At 41.5% G+C, this 24,485-nt stretch overlaps 1 protein-coding gene across 1 annotated transcript in view; it reads left to right on the forward strand.

Annotated features, from left to right (window-relative positions):
- The window catches only part of PIGK (phosphatidylinositol glycan anchor biosynthesis class K), a 161,250-nt gene extending 140,618 nt beyond the window's left edge, over positions 1-20,632 (forward strand). Inside the window, exon 11 of the mRNA XM_015414247.1 lies at positions 18,619-20,632. Coding sequence (XP_015269733.1) covers positions 18,619-18,735 — 117 coding nt within the window. The 3' untranslated portion in view covers positions 18,736-20,632. The remainder of the gene's footprint in view (positions 1-18,618) is intronic.
- Positions 20,633-24,485: the final 3,853 nt, after the last annotated feature.

Raw genomic sequence — 24,485 nt, forward strand, 5'->3', positions numbered from 1 at the left:
AGGAATTTTATAATCTTGAATGGTATTTTTTGCCACTGTGTGACAGAGTGTTGAACTGGATGGGCCATTGGCCTGATCCAACATTGGTTTCTCTTATATTCTTATGTTCTCCTGAGGTTAAAACCCCAAATCAATAGATTTTTTAAAAGATGGATGCCAAATTCTCCAAAAGAACTTTATCAACATTTGAGACGCTCCAATTGTTTCAAGTTCTTACTGTTGAGTTCATTTTGGTAGTTACTGTTAAACAAATTATGCTACAGTCCATATCTGTTGTCATTTAAAAATAAGAGGTGTATTAAAAATACAGGTATATTGCAACTCTAAATGAAGTAATCTTAGTTGTAATCTAATAATATAACTGAAGTGAACATGACCATGACCAGTCCTATAAACTAGGAGCAGAAGGCAGTAGTAGATCTCTCCCCCGTATCCTCCACAGACCTCCCAAAACAACTTGATGCACAGAATCAAAGGAGATTCATTAACAAAATTCTTTGGGGGCAAAGGGGGAGGGGCCATAGTGAAGAGGGAGAATTGATCAGTGTTGTCTCAACTTCCCTCCTACAGAGATTAATTGTCTTACATCACTCAAAACTCTGCTGGTGGAAGAGTGAGGATGGGAGAGTTTTTCCTGTGCCACACAGTATTTTGTTCATAGGCTCCTGTTTATCCAAGTATCAGCTGTTTGGAGGACTTAGAAAGATGCTGGAGCAAGAGAGGGGTGGTAAAGTGTACTCTGATTCGTAAGACCCAACCCATTCTTTGCTTAATGACAAACCATATTATTACTGGATTGAGCTTTAAGTAATCCTATGACTCTTTTATTGTGCTCCCATCTCTCCCCCCCCCACTGCATAGGGTTGAAGTCTTCCTTATTTCCCTAAAAAGTGTATTGTAATTCTGGTTTGTAGACAAGAAAACAAGTTGTCATTTGTTGGCACAATATTTCATGTGAAAATAAATTAGATTGGGGGCCCCAACATTTTTGAGCCTAGAGACTCCTTTGGAATTCTGACACAGCATGGTGGGCACAGCCACCAAAAGGCTACTACAAAATGATGCTGCAAGAGGTGGAGCCAGCCACAAAATGGCTGCCATAGCTTACCTTCTGTCACACAGTGAAGACCCTTGTGCTGTGGTGGCAGTTCCTGCCAAAGTAACATTTTTAAAATTCTGCACAACTAATCAAATCTCCAGTGGCCAATCAGAAGCCTTACTGGGCAAAAGCCCACCTGACCATTTTCTAAAAAGACTTGGCAAGTGATAAGAAAGGTGTTTATTATTTGCTCCTTTTCTTTCAAGTAGGGGCCCAAATTGCTTTCCAGCAACGTTCTTTCCTTCTTATGAACCACAATGCTGTGAGCATAGGTTAGGCTGAGAGAGAAAGACTGATCCAAGGACAGCCAGCAACTTCCAATGACATGAACCAGGTCTGACTTTCAAACCATTATACCATGAGATCTTTGTTCTTCTTTTCAGGATTATTGAGGAGTGGTTACATATGAGTATGCTGAAGTATTCTTTTTTCTTTGGCTGTGATGGCAGTTTGTTTGACTACAGAATGTGGCTCTTTGGTGCAATACTGTGCTGTGGTAGAACTTCTCCATTAGGCAGATAATTCCCTCTCTCTCTTTTTTCACTTATTCTTCACTCCTCTGAGGCTCATTATGCTACATCCATCTGCATTTGTCATTATTAACCCATGCTCTTGCTTATCTGTTCTCAAAAATTCTGGATCTGTCTGCAGTGCTCCTTTTTTATTTGCTGCTCCTTTTTTTAAAATCAGAAGATTGAATACTATTTAGGTCACTCTTGCAAGTTGTTTCCCTTGGGGATATGAGGAATATCTTTGCTGGAGCATAATAGTATGCAAATAATGCCCTCCTTAATCGCACAGGAATAGACTCAAATATATGAGAAAGTGTTAATGACCTTAATAGTTTTGCCAGCATCTTAATATACCATGTGCTGTTGTATGCATGGCGTTGGAGAGATATATGCCTACTGTAGCTGAGAGCACAGGAATCTATTTCCAACATTTCTCGAACACTGAAAATATAGTATGTCAGTAGCATAGTGTACTTTGCCAAAGTGTTAAAGCCAGCAGTTGGTCTGATTTAACTTGCTAGCATAAGCTACAGGAATAACAATAGGCACTACGTAATAATGAAGGTGGAGATGTCTATCACATTAGCTTAGAGCACATCAGTTGGTTTCTGCAGTAGAGGTCTCTCATGTGTTGAAGTTTAAACCAAAAAAGAAAATTCCACCGAATACGATAAATTCAGTTTTGAATTGTGCCAAGTTTTTCATAATGGTAATATGAAATCTTTTTGTTCTTTTAAGTACTCTCCATAGAGGGGAATTTTAGATTATTATTATTATTTTTTTAAAAAAGGAAAACTGAGTTACATTTTATTTTGCAAAGCCTTGATATAACTGTGCTTTTCGAATTGAAAAAGGATTATACTGAACGCAAAAGGAGTCCCAATGGTATAGAATTACCAGCAGAGATTATGGGATATCCTGCTCTGTCTATTGAGACACTTGAACACAAGCGAAGCATTCCTCATCACAGACAGAATATATAAATTCTGTCCATTTCCACCCCACCCCAGAAATTAGAATTAAGTTTTGCTTAATCAGGAGAATCATTATAATTTTGTAAATTTTCTCCTAACTATTCAGACATTTCTAAATGGTTGCTCTGAGAACAAACTTTGTTGTTCCCTCACCCTAACACCAAGTGTTATTTTAAACGCATTAGGGATTTTTAAACTAAGTAGGTGTGCCAATTAAGTAGCAGACATTTTTCATATCATGGTGGGTAAATTTGCCTAATGGTCTTCAATATTACGTTACAGAACAGATTATCCTATTGTTAATTACATCTATTTACAGATATCAGTATGAGGTGTACATAAATTAAACAAAGCGCTTTAAAAAGGATCTATTATTTCTAGATTTTTCATTTGCATTACTTATATCCTTCTACAATGTCTGCTGATTGATTGACCAGGGCATATGAAAACAACTTTTCTTTAGCTGTGCGAGTATGTACTCATGTATATTCTTTGTTTTGCCCTCTTCTGTCATTTCTCATGTGGAGTGTAGTGAAGAAAATCCTAATTAGAAACTAAGTAGCTACCTTGAAGTTTGAGTGTAGGCACAGGAGTTAATCAGAGGTAGTGCTCGCTAACTTTCCCGCTAGGTTAGAATCCCAGTTTATGTGAAGAATAGTATTCCCGGGTAAGTAGACAGAGGCTGCAGGCAGCTATGTTAGCCCAAAGCAAAATACAAAAAGAAAAGCTTTTATCTTCTTCGTGGTTTCTGTGCATCACACCTCTGGGATATAGTGCGCCTGCGCCAACCCTGATCGGTATAATGGAAAGCAAAATGGATTTTCGCGCCCGCTCCCCGGTCACGTGCCAGGCTCCACTGCACATGACTAGGGGGAGGGCACGAGGATACTGCCATTTCTCTTCTGACTGCTATGCTGGTAGGACATCTACACCTCGTTCGGTAAAGTTTGTTGGCTTTAGGCCTTCTTTCTCTTCTTACCTTGATTAGTTAGTTTAGGAAAGTTATTTAGTTAGTTTTTCAGTTTGGACTATCTTCTCCTCCACAGAGACACTCTCTCCCCCTCCCTCCAGCCTATGGCCGCGAGGTGGGGTTTCTTTAAACGGTGCTGGACTTGTGGCAGAAAAATTGCCCCCTCTGACAGACTCTGTCTTTGTTTCCTGTGCCTCAGGAAATCGCACCGTGTTGACTCTTGCTCCCACTGTTCCAAGTTCTCCAAACAGACCAGGAAGAATCGGGCAGCGAGACTCTGTGTGGCACTAATGGAAGCAGCGCTGTCTCCGGTGGCATCTTTGTCACAAGACACGTCCAGGCACACTTCGATGTCGACGCCCGTATCGGAATCGGCGGCCACTCTGTCTTTTACATCGGCCCCAATCGACGCTGAAAAATTGGTGCCCAAGCACCCAATTCAGGCGCAACAGTCCAAAGCCCATAACCCTTCCAAGATCTGGAAGGAGGGCAAGGACATTTGACTCAGCAAGCATAAGAAGCACAAGAAAGGCTCTCTTGATAAAGCATCGAGTCCTCACCGAACTGAGACTGGCACTCAGTCTAGAGCCACTTTGCTTGCCTCATTGAGTCGAGGGCAATCACAAGGTGCACTTCCCCTTTGTTTCGCCCCAACCAATCCATCAACTCCGATCAGGAGCTGGATTTGACTCAGATACCATGATCTCCTGGTATCGAGAGCCTTCATCGGAAACGAGGGACCCATCCCGTCGTCCCCGCACCACCCTTTGGGCCCAACGACCGAGATCGATCTCTGACGCCGCTCCGGCCCCCATCATGGAATCAGCGCCAATGGCAATATTTGTACAGGGCTTATCCCTTCCCGGGATCGATGCCATGGCTTCCCCCATGCCCCCCTGTCGAGTGGGATCACCAATCCGAAAACCAGATCTCCCAGTAGCGAGACCCTTCCTCAGCATCAGAATTTGTTAAACCACAGCAATTGAGACCGATCGCTAAAGGCTCCAACCTCCAGTCGTCAGCACCGAAACAATTCCCGGAACCGACAGAGCTCCTGCCTTTGACGCCGATCCTCCAGACATTGTTTTCTGAACCTTCAGACTGCTCCAGCTCTTCCAATTCCCAGTCGGCCGAGAACAGTCCACACCCACCATTGCAACTGTCACCACCACAACAGGTCGAGGATGATCTACCGATTTCCCCATCAGAGGATGTCAAATCTTATGGGGACTTTGTCAAATGTATGGCTGATAAATTGGCTTTGTCCACCACCCAGCCACCACCGATTGTCATGGACTCCGTCTTTGACATCGTCCAGATGGACACCTCAGCATCAGTCGCCCTCCCCATGTCCTCGGTCCTCCTAAAAACAGCTAAGGATCCCTGGTCTCATCCTTCCGTTCTGATTTCCAATAAAAGACTGGATCATATGTACAAGATCCAGGAGTTGGGAGCTGAATTCCTCTTCACCCTTCCGAAGCCGAATTCGTTTGTCGTGACCTCTTCTGCTAAAGGCAAGATGAGCCAGTCTACCCTTCAGACAGAGAAGGAAGGAAGCTGGACACTTTTGGAAGAAAGTTTTACACCACAGGAGCTATGGCTGCTAATTATGCTGCCTGCATGGGGTGCTATCAGTTTGCCCTATGGGAACAAATGTCAGAACTTCTCTCTACTCTCCCAAATGACAGCTGTCATCAGGCTAAACGGATCCAGAAGGAAAGTATGCTTTTAACTAAGCACCAACGTAATGTCTCCAAACACTTGCTGGACTCTGCAGCTAAGACCCTCACGTTGTCGGTTGCATGCATTGCTACACTCTTCGGCCTTACAGCCAGATACCAAAACCATTGTTGATGATTTTCCCTTTGAAGGTGACGGCCTCTTCTGCTCCACCACATGCACTGTGCTTCAAAAGCTGGATAAGAGCATCAAGACATCCCATAATCTGGGTGTCTCACCTACCACTAAACCTAGCAAAGGCAAACTTTGGACCAAACAGTGGTACTGTAGACCTTTATCAAAATCTCCTCCTGAGTCTTACTGGCAAAGATCATCAACTTTGACTCCATTCCATTGTTCCCTACTCATTTAGCCCCCTACCTTTTGGCCTGGAGGCTCATCACATTGGACTGCTGGGTCCTTTCCATAATCGAGTCAGGATACCTTATAGAGTTCTCCAACATCCCTACAACTGCTCACGTCGTTGTCACACCTCCTTCTGTCATCCTCTTACAGGAGGTTCAATCCCTTCTCCAAAAAGATGCTATAGAGCCAGTGCCATTAGCCCAACATCACATGAGCTTCTACTCTCGTTACTTCATGGTACCGAAAAAGGACAGAGGCCTACATCCTATCATGGACCTCAGGCACCTAAACTGCCTCATCCTCTACAAAATATTTCGAATGACAAGGCTACAGACCACCCTTCTACTCCTAAGCCCAAGGACATGGATGGTGACTTTGGATCTCAAAGACGCTTACTTGCACGTCTCCATTCATCCAACCCTCCTCATCTTCCTCCGTTTTGTGGTAGGCAACAGACATTTCCAATACAAAGCCCTCCCGTTTGGACTGTCCACGGCCCCTCGGGTCTTCACGAAAGTCGTAGTGGCACACCTCAACCTCAAGGGCTTCCAGGTTTTTCCCTAAATAGACGACTGGCTACTAGTGGCAGACTCGGATGCATCCCTGCTCACCCATGTCGAACTAACCTTGACTGTCCTAAAATCCTTGGGAATCAAGGTGAACTTACAAAAGTCTATGCTCCTCCCTGCCACGAGAGTGCAGTTTATAGGAGCTATTCTGGACTCTGTCGTATGCAAAGCCTCCCTCCCTCCACAGAAAGCGGAAGACATTGTCGATCTGGTGAATCGCTTATGTGATACAGGAACGGCTGCTGGGCTTGATGGCAGCTACCACCAATGTCATTGTCTGTGCCAGACTACACATGCGACCATTGCAGCTGTGGTTTGTCAGGAGGTTCCGCGCACAGCGTCATCCCCAATCCCTCCGTCTAATCATCTGACAGCCTGTCCTGCACTCCCTACTCTGGTGGATGGACCCTGCAAATCTCCTAGTGGGAGCTCCGTTCCACCCACCCAAGACTACACTCACGTTAACCACAGACGTGTCCCTTTGGGGATGGGGCGCACATCTCAAAGGACTTTGTGTTGGGGCTCGTTGGGAATCCCAAGTAGCCCACCACCATATTAATTTCCTAGAACTGTTGGCAGTGCAGTATGCACTCAGGTCCATTTGACACCTTGTGGCTCGGCAGGTAGTCACTGTCCTCATGGACAACACCATGGCCCTCTGCTATATCAACAGACAGGGAGGCACGGTATCCAGGGGACTATGTTGTCTAGCCCTGAAAATATGGGAAGACTGTCTGTCGTGGGGCACGTCCCTGAAGGCCACCCATCTCTCGGGGACCCTAAATGTCCAAGCAGAATTCCTGAGCAGGGGCGGTGCATCAGAGTACGAATGGGAGATCAACTGGCAATACCCCCAGTCGATCTTCCACCTAAGGAGCCATCCGGAGATAGACACGTTTGCTACATGCCACAACAGGAAATGTCTGCTCAAGAGCGGGTATCGATCCCCTGTCTCTTGGTGATGGTCTCCTTGTCCCGTGCATGTACGTGTTCCTCTTCCCTCTGATTCCACTAATCTCCAGAGTATTAGTTAAAATGCAGGAGAAACCTCGTTGCCTCTTAGTAACTCAGTGGTGGCCCCGGCAACATTGGTTCCCCATTCTGCTCCATCTCTCCAAGGGCTCCTTCATACATTCTCCTCCAGTCGTGGATCTCCTCCTTGCGGGGAAGGGGCAGATTCTGCATCACAACATGCAGTTTCTCAAGCTCACGGCTTGAAGGATCCTCTTCTGAAGTTCAAAGACAGGATAGACCATGTCATACTGAACTGTCGTAAGCTGTCCACTTGAGCTTCCTACGAAGGGAAGTGGAGAAAATTCTTATCCCACCTTACATCGTTGGGATTGTCACCACCCCCTTCCGATCTGATGGCAATTTTTGGCTTTTTATTGTTCTGTTTGGACTTGGGCCTTAGTTGTACCTTGTTGAAGGTTTATTTGGCATCAATTTTAGCCAGTCACCCACCAATTGATGGTTACTCCATTTTCCCCCACCCGCAGGCCAAAACGTTTCTTATGGGCCTTACCCACCTTTTCCCTCCGTCGCATAGCCCTATGCCTGCATGGGACCTGCCCATGGTGCCTACGAGACTTGTAGACATGCTTTTCAAGCCGATGGCTACTTGTAGCTTGCACCTCCTATCATGGAAGACAGCCTTTTTAATTGCAGTCACCTCCACCAGGAGGATGAGCCAACTGTCGGTGCTCCGTTGTGACCCCCGATATTTGAGTTTACAGATGTTTCTTTCTTACCGAAAACTCTTTCTGAGTTTCACTTACAAGCGGACATTGTCCTCCCAGCATTCTTCCTGTCCCCGTCGAACGAGGAAGAATGTCGACTTCATTCGCTGGATGTCAAAAGAGCGCTACTTTTACCTGAGTCGAACAAGGCCCTTTAGAAAGTCACTGGCCTTGTTTGTCTCTTATGCTTTACCCTCCCAAGGGAAGAAGCTTTTGTCCCAACACCTGTCCAAATGGATTGTGGAGACTATTAAACTGTGCTACCCGTTAGCAAAGAAGTCACTGTCAGTGATGTATTAGAGAAAGTGAAACATTTGTGTGGTCCATTGGATAGCTGTGAACTTTATTTCTAAGTCTAAGACAGTGATTGTTAATGGATGCAACACATGTCCCTCAGGGAGAGAGCTATAAATCTTGAGGTCTTTCAAATTGGTGGGGGAGGGACAAATGGGCAGCATTTGGTATTTTAGACAGCCCCCTTCTCCCCACTTGCAATGGCTTCTGACAGCTAATGGAAGAGAGTTGTTTATACTGCTCACTCAACACTAAGAATAAAATCCCAGGTCCTAGATTTCTCCTCCAGGCCCTTAAAAATGAAACCTAACATTAAAGAGTTGGCTGATAGTTACCGGGCACATCGATCTCTTTAAATGTATGCCTAAGATCTGTGTGTTATATTAATATATCATAAGTATTCCTGTATAACTAAAGCTGCCTTGTCTGAAGTGCTGTTTTTATGTCCTTGTTTTTAAATTGTGGCTGGGGGAGTATTCAATAATGATGCTGCATACCTGTGACAATGATTCCATGTTGTGTGCCTTGATCATCTGGCATTCATAGGTATCCTCTTTCCAGACATAGATGATAATGGCTCATTGTAAATGATATATTGGAGTTGCAGAAGGGCCTTTCAGGTGTCTTATTTTTTGTTGTGTTCCCTACTTTATAAACAGTTTTATCTCTCCTGAGGGTAAACCAAAACAATAAAATATAATTGTTACTAATAAATCCAAATCGATGAGCAAGTGGTGCTGCTACACCCACACATTTTCTCTCTCTCTCTATTGTCATGGGTTTGATTTACATTTCACCAGCTTAACTGAGGAATGCTTGGAACTCAGATTCTGTTTGTGAGGTATAGAATGGCCTAGTTCCAAGCACATATACAAATTAATCACACTTCAGCCATCATGTAATCTTAATGATGCTGGTATGCCAGTGACTTCTTGTTGTTTATCCTTCCAGACTCTACTGCTGTATATTGTGGCCATGTGACACACGGGTCCATCTTGACAGAGGTGATAAATAGAGAAGGAGAGAGATATTGGCAGGTTGCTCACCAGGGCTGCTTCCTCTAACATTGTTTTCCTAAATAATTCAGAAAGGCTGGTATTTTCATCACATTATTTCTGTTCTCTAAATGAATAGGAAGGACAAAATGAATAGAGAGCTGAAGTGGAGTGTTTTTGTTTGTGGTGTTGAACAGGGAAAACAGTATTATGGTGTTCCTTGCATTAACATTTGCAGATTTTTGATGTCAGTTTTTCATCCCCTCTCCCCTTCATTGTTTTTACTTGTGGGCCCAAGGGCATAAAGGCCTTAATTGTTTTTGCTTCATGGCAGATTTGTGTGGCATTTCACAAATTCTTACCCAGGTGTAACTTATTTGATCCTAAGAGGAATTATACTCAAGTAGAGAGCAAATTTAACACCCTCCATGCCACTTGCTCAGCATTCATTATGGTGGTCTTTTCATTCTGATGTAGAAATAATGCAAACCACCTTGAGAGGTAATTGGAATGAGGATGGGAGTATAAATGATTTTGCATGTTTTGATTTACATTTTACCAACTTAATTGATGAATGCTGGGAACTGTTGGGGTAGCATTTATGGAGTAGCCTAGTTTCAAGAAGATATACCAATTAATAAATAATCAGCCATGGTTGATGGTTTCCAGAAATAGGTGTTTTGAATGCCTGATTGAAAGGAAGAGTGAAACTTATCTCAGGCTGTAGAGGAGTGTCATGGGAATGAGGGACAGTTATGAGCCATGCAGAAGAAATGGACTGTTTTCTTACAACCAAAGGAGCTATGTGAGGGAAGAGTGGTAACATCAAAGGTAGAGGACCTTGGTGGGTACATGCAATGAGCATGGAAGACCAAGTAAACGGATTATTTGTCTGAAACATGAGGGATAATGTTAGTAGCATTTTTTTTGCATTTAGATGAATAATTATCTTAAGGTGTTCATTCTGTTGGTCACAAAGAAAGAGAAGAGACTTCAGATGGTTTGATTAGCTGTGCAGATTTTAAAAAATTGCTTCAACTGGTGCCAATGCAACACTGCATTACTGTGTGTATGCAAGAAAATATTTTTAAACAATATGTTAATTAAACGGCATTCTGTTAAACAGAGCTTCTGCCTAAAATGTTGAAGAATTACTATAAGAGTTATGCATGACCTCACTCCCTGACATTTTTGGATTGGCTCCGTCTCCTGCAGCAGTCATTTTAGGGTTGGCTTCACCTCCTGCAGCAGCCATTTTGTGGTTGTGCCCACCACCCTGTCTCAGAATTCCAAAAGTGCCTGCAGACTCGAGAAAGTTGGAGACCAGAGTATTTTGCTTTGTTAATTAATTATATGAACTCCCCCAAAAGGTTAGTGGCAGCTTTGTTTGATGCTGCCATATGGTGGAGTTGCTATGTTATTCACAATTCTGATTTGAGTTTATAATGTGGATCCTGAAAATCTTTGTTCTTTTGGTTCACGTAATTTTTCTAAGGAGGGAGTTGATTGCATGCATTTTTCCCTTCATCATATTTGTGGGAAGTCTTGTATATATTTATAAAGGTGAAAAGAATGCACTGCCAAAGAGAGCTTGCTTCTACATGGTAATCTGCTTGCGGACCCTCAAAGCCATTGTATAATCAGAGGTTGAGAATTACTTGGAGCAGGTACTTGGCATAGTATTCTATGCATACTGTAGCTGTGATGCAACACATGTACTGCAGTAACTCCAGATGAGTTTATACAAACATTTACAATGTGGGAAAAGGTCACCTCAGTGTAACCTTTTCATTATTGGGACACATTTTTTGGAATGTACTCTCACATGGTCTGAAAGATAATAGAAAACTTAACACATCCTCAGATGCACTGTAGGTATATATCTACTCATGTTGAAGTGCATATGCACAATGTTTTATTTGCACAGGTGAGAAAACAGGAACATCCGAAGCTGCTTTATACCACAGACAATTGGTCTATGTAGCTCAGTACTGTCTACTTTGACTAGCAGGGGCTCTCCAGTGGCTTTTTAAGTATCTGCTGAGATCCTTTGGTTTGGGATGCCAGGGAGTGAACCTGAGAACTGCAAGCAAAGCTCCTCCTGTGCAGTTGAGCCACATTTCTTCCCTTGGGGTAATCCAGGAAAGAAAGCACTTGGAGCCGGACTGGAGATCAACACTTGGAGCCTTCTCCAAGCTACCACCATAGAGGGGTGGCTTAGAATTCTCAACCAAGGGGAATTTGTAACCAACTAAGCTTGTGCTAGGGGCCACTAAATTAATAATTCCAATTTCAAGTTGCCTTCCAAGAGAAGTCACAGGAAATCTTGGCCTGAGGAGATCTTAGACCCAACAGGCTTGCATTATGGTTTCCTCAGTTTCTCAGTGCATCACTTCTGTGGAGGCAGCTCTCAGAAGGACCTGCCAGTAGATTCATGCAGTAGCAAGGAAAAAAGAAGAACAAAGGGTCTTTCCCTGGTTGTTCCTTGGTATCCTAGGGAAGGTACCATAACTCAGTAGTAAGCTGCTTTGTATGCAGAAGATCCCAGGTTCAATCCACAGCTTTTCCAGTTAAAGAGATCATGTAATAGGTGATGTGAAATATCCTACCAGAGACCCTGGAGAGCCTGTCAGTTAGCATATACAGTATTAGACTTGATAGACTAATGGTCTGACTTGGTATAAGACAGATTTGTATGTGTACTTTCTCTGTCTGACTTACCTTTCCCCTACAATGAATTATCATAGGTCTTCACTTGGGTGTTTTAACTGAAGTGCAGTTCTAGTTACAACTGTACAGTTGCTGTTGTTGGATTGTACAGTAAATGAATAAGCAGACAGTTCAGCCAGCTGGGTCATAAATCATGTACTCGGTGCTCATACCTTTCCCTAAACCAAGCATTTCCATTACATCTACCCAGGGGTCTTGTTGTAGAAAAAGAGCTGCCGGAGCTCATTAGCATAACTCATTAGCATAACTTATTTGCATATGCCACGCCCCCTGACATCACCGGAAGTGACAGAAGGCCACACCCCCTGACATCACCGGAAGTGTGTCAGAAGGCCCGGCTACTTACCCTCCTGCTTCATCCTCATTCCCAAACGGAATGAGGATCGAAGCAGAGGGCGGGGTAAAGAAGGGGGCGGGGCTTCACCACGTGACTGCCCCGCCCCCTAGAGGTTCTCTTCCGGAGCTCCGTACCTGAGAGCTCCCCCCCGACTAGAGCCCTGCATCTACCTATTATTCAGCTGCTGTTCTCTGCAGGACAATATATTTCATTGTGGTATGAAATAACATGTATGTAAAAATTGACTTGATTTTCTCCCCACAAACCAACTGTTTCTTTACAACTCAAAAAAATTGAACACGTCAATGTACGTATCACGGTGAAATATGCAAGCTTATAATTTGTAACATTTTTGGTTTGTGAGGGGAAAAGATTAATAATTCCAACTGTTGACTAATAACTTAATCCTCTTTCGTACCCTCCGTAAGATTAAAGTCCTAACAGAATTCCAGCACAAAAGATGCTTGTTAATCTGTGAAACAGTTTGGAGCATTTTTGTATAATCTCTCTATTTCTGCTTCTTAACCAAAATATCACAAAGATTGGCACTTGAGTTATAACCATTCCTTCATCAGTCACAAAGTCCAGGTAGTGTACAGGGGAGAATCTGCAGCTGATGCATATGTCGTTGTAATGGGCACGTTCCCACTCAATTTCTGCTCTTTCAAGCAGAGACCCTTTAACCTACTGGCAAGTTCTCAGTTTAATTTACTAGGTTGCTACCCAGTGCTGTGGAGTCCCAGTGATGCAGACAGTACTGTGGGGAGTGTTTGGTTCAGACTTGGCTAATAGTGATGATGGTGGAGATAGGCTCACCTGTCACCTTCTCCACACTTCACCAGCTAGGAACAAGATGAATGACCCTTGTGGTGCTGCTGGGTCATTATAACTTCCTGATCCACCACTGCTTTGAAGTTCCATGGTTTTCCCTGGGGAAGAGTTATATATGCGGGAACTCAGCCCTGCATTTCAGCTAATCTAAAATGGCTTTACTTTGGTTGGATCATATCCTTTGTTTTTAAACTGGAGGTATGTTGCAATGAAAAGCAAAACAACTTTCTTTGTTTCAGAAGTTACCTCTGAAACTTGAAACTTGCTCTGCTCCAAAATAGTTGGCACCGTTCATACAAATTAAATGTTAACATTTACGTAATATATTCACAAACTAGTTCCACAGCACCTGCTAAATATTTTGAAATACTCTTCTCCATTAACTGCTTCTTTGTGATTGACGTATGCAGTACACAAATGGTAAATCATTTGTTTTAATGAATTTCTAATGTCCAGTATAAGAAAATTGTAAAGCCAACACTTTATATTAACTTAATGGGTGAGGTTTTAAACAGTATTTTGCAAGCTAACACATCAAAACAGATCAAATGGACACAGGTAATTAGTCCTGTATAAATCAAACAACTTCATATCATTCCATTGATAAAAGGTTACATGGGAGGTGTCCATTTTTGGATTGTCAGTGTTCATCATTGTAGTATTACTCTAATTCCACTTTGAGTCTATGCAGATCTTGATGTTTGCCTGGCAGGTTCTTTTCAGGAAATAATTCATATTTACTAGACTTTGTAAGCTATTAAAATTCTAATTCCATTATCTGAATTGTTTCCCTCATGGGACTGTTCCTTCTGACTCCTTCCCCTAGGATGACTGTTAGCTTCACTTGGCTGAGCCCAGGATTGGTGTGCCAACATTTGGTAGATAATGGCTTTGACTCCTCTTTCTCACTCAAGGACGCCTTTGGATCCAGCCCATGTTAATAGGCTAGTGTAATTTATAGTGCTGTTGCAAGGAGAAATGTATCTTAAGTGCTTTAGTATGTAGCAAATAAGGACACAATCCTTCCGAAGGAAATTCAGTTGATTTCAGTGGGAGAGTTAAGAATATGTTTGACAGGACTGTACGTTAAATATTATAAATTGCCATTATTGTATATAATATGGCCTAAGCATGGCATATGGACCTTTTTGGATAACTGCAATCATATACTCTTCAGCATGTCTCTTAAAGCCCAGCTTTAATCAGTGTTAAGGCTTTTTCTGTTGAATCAGTGAAAATAAAATCTGTACTGGGACTTTAATAAATTTATTGCACAGATTTTCTGCCTGTGAAGCTTGAATGTAAATGCTATAATCTAACTTTCATCCTGAATTGCATTTTTTTTTTAAACCCAACTTTCATGCTTAATTGCTGCTGTAGTTCTAGTACATTTTCTTTATCATTCTTTTCACACAATGCATTTTACTCCAATAACAACATGTGCTGTGTGCTTTTATGAAAAGCACTCTCTGGAAAACTTGGACATTTTCCACTGGAGTCCCTACAGACCTATCCAATTTGAAAATACTCTGTTTTATCCTCTCCTTAATTACAATATGTGGAGCTGTGCTCTTTTAACTGTTTTGAAGTTTTACAGAATAATGATTCTATCCCAACTATAAAGAATAAGACAGAGAACTATTCACAGTTGGAAGCCAGCTGTTGCTTAGCTACCTAGCTTTTTAATTCAGAATCTCCTCCAATTTAATAATAACCAGCCCTTAAGCTGCTAAATGTATTTGTTCATGACACATTGTGCCATTTTCTCATATTTTTCACCTGTTACAGCAATTATGGTGGGGCAAGGAAGGCATTTAGTGAGGCATTAATGCAGGGTCTAAAATCCAAAATTTACATTAGTGCAGATGAAATCTTCATTAAAATTGCAGTATTGAAATTGTCAGACTAGAAAACAGTTTGGAGGCAAAATAACAATCCATTGGCTTTAGTATATGACATGGAGCTTGCCTATCCCACGTTAAGGCTACCTCCATTCACCTGCTTTACCCTAACACATTATAATTTGAAGACAGGTGGCTTTGGCTGCACTGCTTTACTGCTGAAGGCACAATATCCTTGATAAATGACAAAACTATGATTCTCATCTAATAGGGATGTATCAGTTGACTCAGAGAGAAGTTTTCAAAATACATTTGACAAGTCTTTTCAAATGGAACAGTTTCCTTGCAGGAGGTACACTCCAGTGCCCGTCGTAATGCAACCTATATCAGCAAATGAAAGCTATATAAATTTGAGAGGGGGGAGCCTTGGGTAGCAGCGGGAAACTCTCAAATCTTTTTATATAGCATAGTTTTTCTATCCCTGCTTTCCATGGGCTACAGTGGATAAACATAAGAGGATAACCATGACCATAGATATCGGCAACAGCCATTCCTGTAATTGCAGTGGCACTTTTTTAGCCACTGTGGCTTGGGAAATGCTGACAGTCCCATACAGGATTTTCCTGTCCATACACTCTGTACACAAAGCAAGTGTATACACCAAAGATGATTTGGTATTATGCTGAGAGAGCCAGGGTAGTGTGGTATAGTGGTTAGAATGTCAGACTAGAATCTTAAGACCCAAATTTGAATTTTCACTCTGCCATGGCAGCTTTCTGGGTGACTTGAGGCTGATCTCAGCCTAACCTACCTCACATAGGTAGCATCATGAGGATAAAATGGAGGAGGGGAGAACAATGTGGTAAACTGCTTTGGGTCCCCACTGGGGAGAAAAGCAGGGTATAAATGAAGTAAATAAATCATAAGATACCCTAAGAGTCAACATTTTCCTCTGTGCAGTACTGTGTCGATCTGTTGATCGACCACTACTGCACAAGTGCAGAACCAACCACTACTTAACAAGTGTGTCCTAACAAATATACTTCAGAGTAAGGCTCATTCAAACTGCTAAATTGTAGAGAAATAATAGTGCAAACCAGGTAAGCGTTGACCGTTATGAGAACAGATGCACATTTCCCCGCCATGTGTAATTATGGTAGTGCCATATAGCCTGACCTTTCCATGCTGGCATTGAGGTGTTGTGACTCTGAGTCTAATACCAAGAAAGCCACTTCTTTTGGCTTTTGTTGCAAGGGTCAACATAGGTGGATCTGTCGGTTCTTGAATGTTGTCATTAGTTCCCTAAGGAGTGAAAATGAGGTTTTCCCGGAGGAGGATCCATTGTAAAGTAGCCTAGTGGAGAATGGGATTTAAGGCAATTTTAGATATGCTGAGCCAGAAGGCAAGTCCTGTGCCTGTTTCTTGGCCGCAGCTGGTATGTACAGCTGTATATAAGTTTTGTTCAGTAAATCTCTAATTCCATCTGCCACATATTTGCTTCGTATAAGGCTGTACATTTAGTCTCACCTTTCTCAACTATTTTTCTTTTTGTTGCCCTATACTTTTTAAAATTAATAATGTATCCAGTTCCAGTACATTTGAAAGCTGCACTGTTCAGCTTTGAACAGATTACTTGCACACTGTTGAATTCTGATATAAAAAGCATGCTTTTAGCCAGGCCTCCTTGGAATTACAGTGGTGTTGAAAGGAAAGAGAAAAATTAAAAAGTGCCTTTGGTGTGTACTGTGACAAGATGTAAACCCTTATACTGAGGTCACACCTTATAAATATTTATTCCTATAAATTTCTTTAAAGAAATTAAATTATGTGTTCTATACAAAGTAGACAAGAAAGGCTTTTAGTGTCACTGGCTGTAAATTGAAGTCATTTGTCTAGGAGGGTCAGGTGCCACTTTGTGGTAAGGATTTGTCTAAGATCCAGGCAAAGGAAGATTGATAGCACAAAGAGCAAGATGAAATGAGCAATGCAATATGCATATGAAGTTGTGGGTTAATTAGGAAAATTTAAACCAGCAAGTTTCTGTTGTTTGAATTAGGGATTGTTACTTTCGATACTGGGTGAGCTTGGCAGCCTTATATATTTAGGCTCTGATTTCTTGCAGTATTTTAGTGGGAGGTGAATGCTTGTGAATACCAATGAAGAGAACAATCTTTGCTGCATACATGTTATTGTTAATGAGACTTGCTTAGCAATTTTTAAGGTTAATATACATTCTTTTGTCATCAGCTGTATTCTCATTAATGTAACCCACAAACTATCTGCATTTTCCATTGCTCGGAATACATTTTTTTAATGAACTGCAACACATTTCATTGAATTGCATTCCTATAACTTTGTGCCAAGGGTTCCATTTTTCTGACCAGTGAGCTTTGAAGTGCTGAAAGATTTGTGATTAAGCTGTCATTATGAACAATTTGCAGGATCCCTTTCTCATACAAAACAGAGGAAAGCAAACTTTTCATTTTACGTTCTGCAGAATTATGTATGAATCAAGTATTTGCAAAATCCTGTACAAATAAAATAGTCTACTGAACTTTTGTTTGGACTTACTGTTAAGGATGTGTGGGTCCACTCTGTCATATCTGAAAACAGCATTTGAGATTGTCCATACTGGTTGTGAATAATATATATACGAACCCCCGAAAGCTGTTCACCACTGATATAAGCTTTTATAATGGCAGTATATGACAACCCCCCTGACCAGGATAGCTCAGGCTAGCCTAATCTCAACAGATCTTGGAAGCTAAGCAGGGCAGTTCCTGGTTAGTATTTGGAATACCTGGGTCACTATGCAGAGGCTGGCAATGGCAAACCACCTCAGAACATCTCTGGCCTTGCAAACCCTATGGGGTCATCATAAGTTGGCTGTAACTTGATGGCAAAAAAAAGAGCCACTGTGATATATTAGTTAGAGTAAGGGTCCCCAATCTTGTGGAGCCTGTGGGTACTTCTAAATGTTGAGAATGCGTAGTGGGTGTCTCCACAAAAAGGCTGCCATTGAGGATGGGGTTGATCACAAATGATGGAAGGTTTCACCATGTTTTGTTTCCAAACCAAGTATCCTCCTACAGTGGAGGTAGCTGTTACTGAATGGGTGCTGCTTGCAGACATAGAGATGATGCCTCTTGAACTATTTGGAAGTACAGTGCCTCTGATGAGGTGGAGAAGAGCCAGGATTGGCACTTTGCTTTGGGGGAAAACTAGTAGGTGCCATAAAACAATATGGCACCCTTGGGCATTTCACTGGGAATCACTGAGTTAGAATGTTGCAATAGGATGAGGGAAACACAGGTTTAAATTCTCACTCAGTCGTAAAGCTCACTGTGTGACCTTAGGCCAGTCATTTTCTTTCAACCTAATCTACCTCACAGAGTTATTGGGAGTATAAACTGAGAAAACGGTGTGCCACATGAACTCTGTGGGGTAAAAGAGAGAGAAATAAGTAACAGAGTATATATGCATAATATTTTAATATTCCAAGGAAGTACAATCTGGTTTAATGGTAACTATAAAGCATATATAATTTAAATAAGTAACTTTAACAAAATGCTGGAGCAGAAAGACATGTTTATTGAGTATGTAGTGGTGAATATTAACACTAATTTTATTTTTACTTTGCAGAAACCAAAGCCGAAAGACTGGCATCCTCCTGGGGGATTTATTTTGGGACTCTGGGCACTGATTATCATGGTCTTTTTTAAAACCTATGGAATCAAGCACATGAAGTACGTCTTCTAGAGTTTCTAATCTGGCTGCACTGAATACATCCTTGAATGGAAGTACCATTTACATAGATAAAGAGAGTCGGTCCTCTTTCTAAAAGTTCTTGTCATGTGTTTTCTTTGTTTATTTTATGTCATGTTTAAAGCCATCTTATGGCAAGTTTAGGACACAACTTTGTACCAAAGATGATCACTTTGACCTGTGAGCTCCTGTCACTGTACACATGGGGTCCCCCTAACAGTAAGAGCCTCCCCTTCCTATAAAATGAGTGTGGAACCTTGTACATAGATGCTCAGACCAGTTCTAAGATGTTAAACAGGTGTCCATTCAGGAATCTTCTTTACTGAGGGGTACAAAAATATTTCAAAGAAAATTGCTGCATTAGTACTTAGGGGACCTCTCAGGCTTCTTGTGGCCTCCATGTGCAGTGCTGGGTATGTACTTGTTTTGCTGGAGGTGCAGACACTTGAGTCCAGGTGTTTTCTTATCCTCCCCCCTCCCCAAGACAAGCAGACCTTCAGTTCATGTGTATCATGTTAGGAGGGGAAATTGTTAGGTTGAATTCAAAAGTCATTTCCTACGAACATACTAACATAATCTTGGCACGTTGGGCCAAGCAATGTGAGTCGCCTTGAGCCCGCTTGTGGGGAGGGCGGGCTAGAAATGTAATCAAATAAATAAATAAATAAATAACTTCTGGCTACAGATGGGGGGGGGACAGCATTTTCTTTGATTCCCTTCTTGTGGTACAGTCCACTGAACTCCCTGGAATCATGCTTCTGGGGAATTGGGGGGCAAGTGTAGATCTGCAGTGGGATGGGAGAAGTGGCAAAATCTGTCTCCCTCTTCCTCTGGAGGAAAAAACACTTTGGCTTTCTGCAGGCTTATATCTACACGAGAACATCTTGCGCTGGGATATCTGTATGCATAGGGGTCCTAGATCAAGGAATGCAATTGAATACATGGGTGAAGAGGAACCCACCAAAATGATACTGGAATATTTTAAATGCTAAAATATATTACAAACTACAAAGGGGCTTCCTGAGTAAATCTTACAAAATAGTTATCATAGCTGAAATGAAAGTTCAGACAATATGCTGAACCTTATTTAAGATGTCATTTTGCCAATAGAAACTTAAGTCACTTTGTGTACTTTTGCCATGACATATTGAACACTTACTCAACAGAAACAAAAATACTGTAGGAAATATTGATTTACTCTGTTAAATACGGCCCCTTAGATCAATTGTTTTACCTAGGGCAATTCTGCTTCTTACATTCTGTGAATCATTAGAATTGAAACAAAAAAAATAACCCAAGCAATAACCTCACTGCTTGATGAGGGAACTGCCTGAAAAGTCTAGCCTCATGTTCAGCAGAAGATGTGCAAGTTGATTTTGGAAAATCTAAGGTCTCCAGAGTAGTGTATGAAATTTGGAGTGCATTAGTACACAATCTGTGCACAGAGAATATTGTAATAAATTTCATTAAGGCAATGCACTCAAAAATCAAATGTACCTTCTGTTGTTATAGATATTTGTGTTTAGTGGTATTGATTAATGAAATGTGTTTGTAGAGAAAATAAAATGTGGAGGAAAACAACTTGCCTACAGGATACTTTTTGGATACATAAAGTGTTTCTCTCAAGTCACTGGAAGTTTCTTCATTAGAAATGGTATAAGCATAGGAAATTCTCATGCAGTATGTGCAGTTTATGTAACGGAAGCTTTTCAGTGCACTATTGTTAGTAAGTTGGACAAAATGCATGAAGCCCAAGAAGCTGTGCTGCACTGCAGAGGAGTACAGTGCGCTAACTGTATTCAGGTGGTGTTTAGCTCCATTTTATCCATGATGTTGTTGTGAAGCGTAAAGTGAACATAAGAACTTGGAAATGATGCTGAATAAAATGGAAGACACAAAACAGTATTTCTGATCTCATTTTTTTTCTGTGCACATTTGCTTACCTGGTTCAGATGTAATGTGAAAATAACTATGGCTAGGTGGGTTTTATGGATTTAATGCTATACCCATTTTTTTGCGCTGGACTAGAAATACTTCATGGATTTCATCCCATCACTTGGATCATTATAGAGACAATCAGAGGAATCCTCTGAAAGGCTGAGAAATTGTGATCAATGGTCAAAAATGATCTTTCTCAGAAATCAGGTGCACCTACAGAATCATGATGGGAAGGCTCAGTGGTCCCTATGCCTGTGGGTAATGAGAAGTCCTGTCTACTGTTGTCCCTTCTGCTGTTTCTCTTGGCATGCACACTGAGAAGGACAAAAGGCATGGCACCTTTGCTCTCTACACATGTGTACTGGTGGGGGGTAATCCCAAAAAAGCAGCAAAAGAAATGGTGGCTCTATAGAATCTATAGATACAATCAGCAGGTTCCCTGACCCACCTGAAGGTCTTGACTCATTAGTTGGACCACATGCTTAGGGAAAGGCAAGTTCTGTACAGTGAATTTGTTCTTAAGGGAACCTCTGTGTATCATCCAGTGTATCAGACAGCAACAGTTCCTTCACTCCTATCTCAAAATAAAAAGCCACATTAAAAATTATAGCAAAAATGAACTTAATAGAACCCTGTTCCAGTTGCAATTAAACTTACTGTCCCCGTTTCCTAGGCATTATCAAGGGCTCAACTTAAAATGCCCATCTGAGTGAAAGTAGTGGACTTGGGTTGGATTCAAAGGAGAGGCAGAGAGGCAAGTCAAGATGTCCTTCTGAAAAGATAATCTGCTTAGGGAAGAGAGGTAATTAGGTAGGTTATTAAAATGCAATTTATGAAACGGAAAAAGTAGTAAGTATGCTGGTAAAGCTGATTAGCAGAGGTGAGAAAAGCAATTAGATTGAAATGCAGCAATCCATGCTCAATGAGTTTGAGGATAAGACTTCTTTTTACACATAAATGGAAGACAATCAGGTTGCATGCAGTGCTTGCAGTGTCCACCAACATTATGTTCAGGGGCATTTTGCTGTTTGTTCTGCAATTAAGTGGGTAGCATCCAAGGGCTTAAGTGTTGTAGTGCTGGAGAACTGTATAGCAATCCAACTCCGAGTTTCACAACTACAGAAGTATAGGTTAGTGCCTCCATGGATTATAAAGGCCACTATTGCTTGATAGTGCTCTGCGACACTTTGAAAAGTTATTACAGGGCACAGAATACAGGTAGGCAGCAATCCTAAACATACTCATTTAGGAGTAATCCGTTGAAGATGGACAGTAGGAAATAAGCTAAACTGCCAAAACCCTGCTACATTTGTTGCATTAAACAATGGTATTGCACCTGACAACCAATGTAAGTATGGCAAATGTATACTTCTTGCTTCATTCCATTGACTGCTGCTGCTATTCTTTTAATTGGAGAGGTGCTAATTGCCACAGTCATGTTCATAAACTTTCTTGGAATATCCACACAGTCAGCAAACCTTGGCTCTTGTTAGAAGTCTAATCAGTAATATCAAGCAGCAGAATATTTGATCAGGCATTGATCTTTACTCTTTTTTGAACTTGTATGGAAACGCTTCTAATTTTCCTAGGGTTTAGAAGTTTCCTTTTTTAAGAAGAAGAAGAGATTGGATTTATACCCCGCCCTTCACTACCCAAAGGTGTCTCAGAGCGGCTTACAAACGCCTTTCCCTTCCCCTCCCCACAACAGACACTGGGGCTGAGAGAGCTCTGACAGAAACTGCTCTTTTTCAAGAACAGCTCTTATCAAAACTATGGCTTTCCCATCCAGCCAGGTGCAAGTGGAGAAGTGGGGAATCAAACCCGGTTCTCCCAGATTAGAGTGCACGCACTTAACCACTACACCAAACTGGCTCTAAGCTTAGTATATCCAAATAAATAATGTAAGCTTTAGCTTCCTCTAATTAAGACATTTAAGAATAAATAATCTATTTACACACTGCCACCTGCTGCTTGTGGGAAAGCTATTTTTGCCTGTGCAAGGAACTTCTCATCAAACTTGAACTAGTCCTTGTTCTGGACCTTTCTCTACCGATCAGAAGTGACAGCCACTGGCTCAGTTTCTTGTCCTAGAATTTTTGCATTCACAAGCAGAACTGCATGAGAAGTGATTTCTCTTCTACCTGTGAACCTCTTGGTCTTGCCTTAAATTATTAATTCCAATTCATTATAAATAGATTGCATTAGAATCAATGAGACTGACAAGCTAAAATCCAGTTTGGAACGGGACAGTTGCAATTGCAAATACATCTTAAGTGGCTATTTACCAATGCTCTGCAGGAAATGCTGGTTTTTTGACAAAAGTCAACCCTTATACCCTTTGGAACCATAATTGTTTTCTTTCCCCCCCTAATGTTGTTATGCTACCATGCTCTTTTGTATGTTGAAGCCAGAACCACCATGACTCATGATATACTGAAATGAAGATAACTGAGAAGAACAAACAATTTTTTGTAGAAAAAGTTGAACAGAGCATGATTATGTGTTTATTTTTTGGCCTTGTAACCAGAATACACCAGACAGTGTTTGGCATCGAACTTCTTAGTGTTTGCTACATTTCCTTTTTTTAAAAAAGATAAATTTTGTGATAAAGTGCTGCACAATTATATCAATGTGGCCTGTGTTTCAAAACCTTCATTCTTTAGAATGTTGCTCTTATTCTAAAAGCTTCCATTGTGTGCCCTACCCTACTGCATCTTTGCCTTAGTAAAGAAACAAAAATGCAAATATATTTTCAAGGCTATTCTGAAAAACTGATAGAAACCTAGGATTTCTTTTTGATACAAATTTAGTAGCTATGAAACAAATATTTAGTAGCTATGAAAATAGACACATTTTTCCCATGCTCTCAATCCACTTTTCATTTTCCAGTGTCACCTCCAGCACACCTTTCTTACGGTTTCTGTAATAATAACCAAGACAAATTAAAACTGGCAACGCACACTTGTAAGAGCGAATATTGCTATTCATCACCACCTCATCGCTGCAGAGTTTCTTCCACTAAAGAGTTGGTTCCTTAACTTGGCAACTGAGTGCTTAGGGATGAAATCTCTACTGCAGGCTGCTGTCAACCCTCTGCCCCTTCCCAGCCGCTGGAGACTTCTTGCTCCCCACTGTAATAGCATTTGCCATTCATTGTGATTATGCTAAGCCCCTAACTTATGGGTCCCCAATTGGTTGCCATAGCACCTACTAATTTCCCCCCAAAAAGTATGTGGGGCTAGGTGGGGCTTCTGCCTTGCAGGGCTTCTAATTGGCCATTGAAGATCTGATTAGAAGATTTTCAAAAAGTTGCTTCAGCAGCAGGTGCTACCATATCGAAAGGATCTTCACTGTTTGTCTGAAGGTAAGCTGCATGTATGCAAGAAAATATTTTAAAACCGTATGTTCATTTTAAAAGGTATCCTGTTAAACAGAGCTTCTGCCTGAAATGTTGAAGAGTTACTGTTATGCATGACCTCACTCCATGCCATTTTGTGGTTGGCTCCACCTCCTGCAGCAACTCTTTTGTAGTTGTTCCCACCACCCTGCGTAAGATTCCAAAGGTGCCTGGAGAATCAAAAAGGCTGGGGGTCCTGCCCTAAGTAATACCAGTTGCTTCAATATCTCTCATTGACATCTGGGCTCAAAGGTGCCAGTTCATATTCTAGGCCAGCTGGGCAAAAGAGGCTAAGCTAATCATAACAGTGTGCACTTGGGGACAATCCAAAACTAGGTGTTTTAAGATGACATTAATTTCAATGACAGAAACATGCAGTAAGCCAAAAAGTGTTTAGCTTTAGCTGGAA

The sequence above is a fragment of the Gekko japonicus genome, unplaced genomic scaffold (genome assembly GCF_001447785.1).
Source record: "Gekko japonicus isolate JY-2015 unplaced genomic scaffold, Gekko_japonicus_V1.1 scaffold30, whole genome shotgun sequence".
Taxonomy (NCBI): domain Eukaryota; kingdom Metazoa; phylum Chordata; class Lepidosauria; order Squamata; family Gekkonidae; genus Gekko; species Gekko japonicus.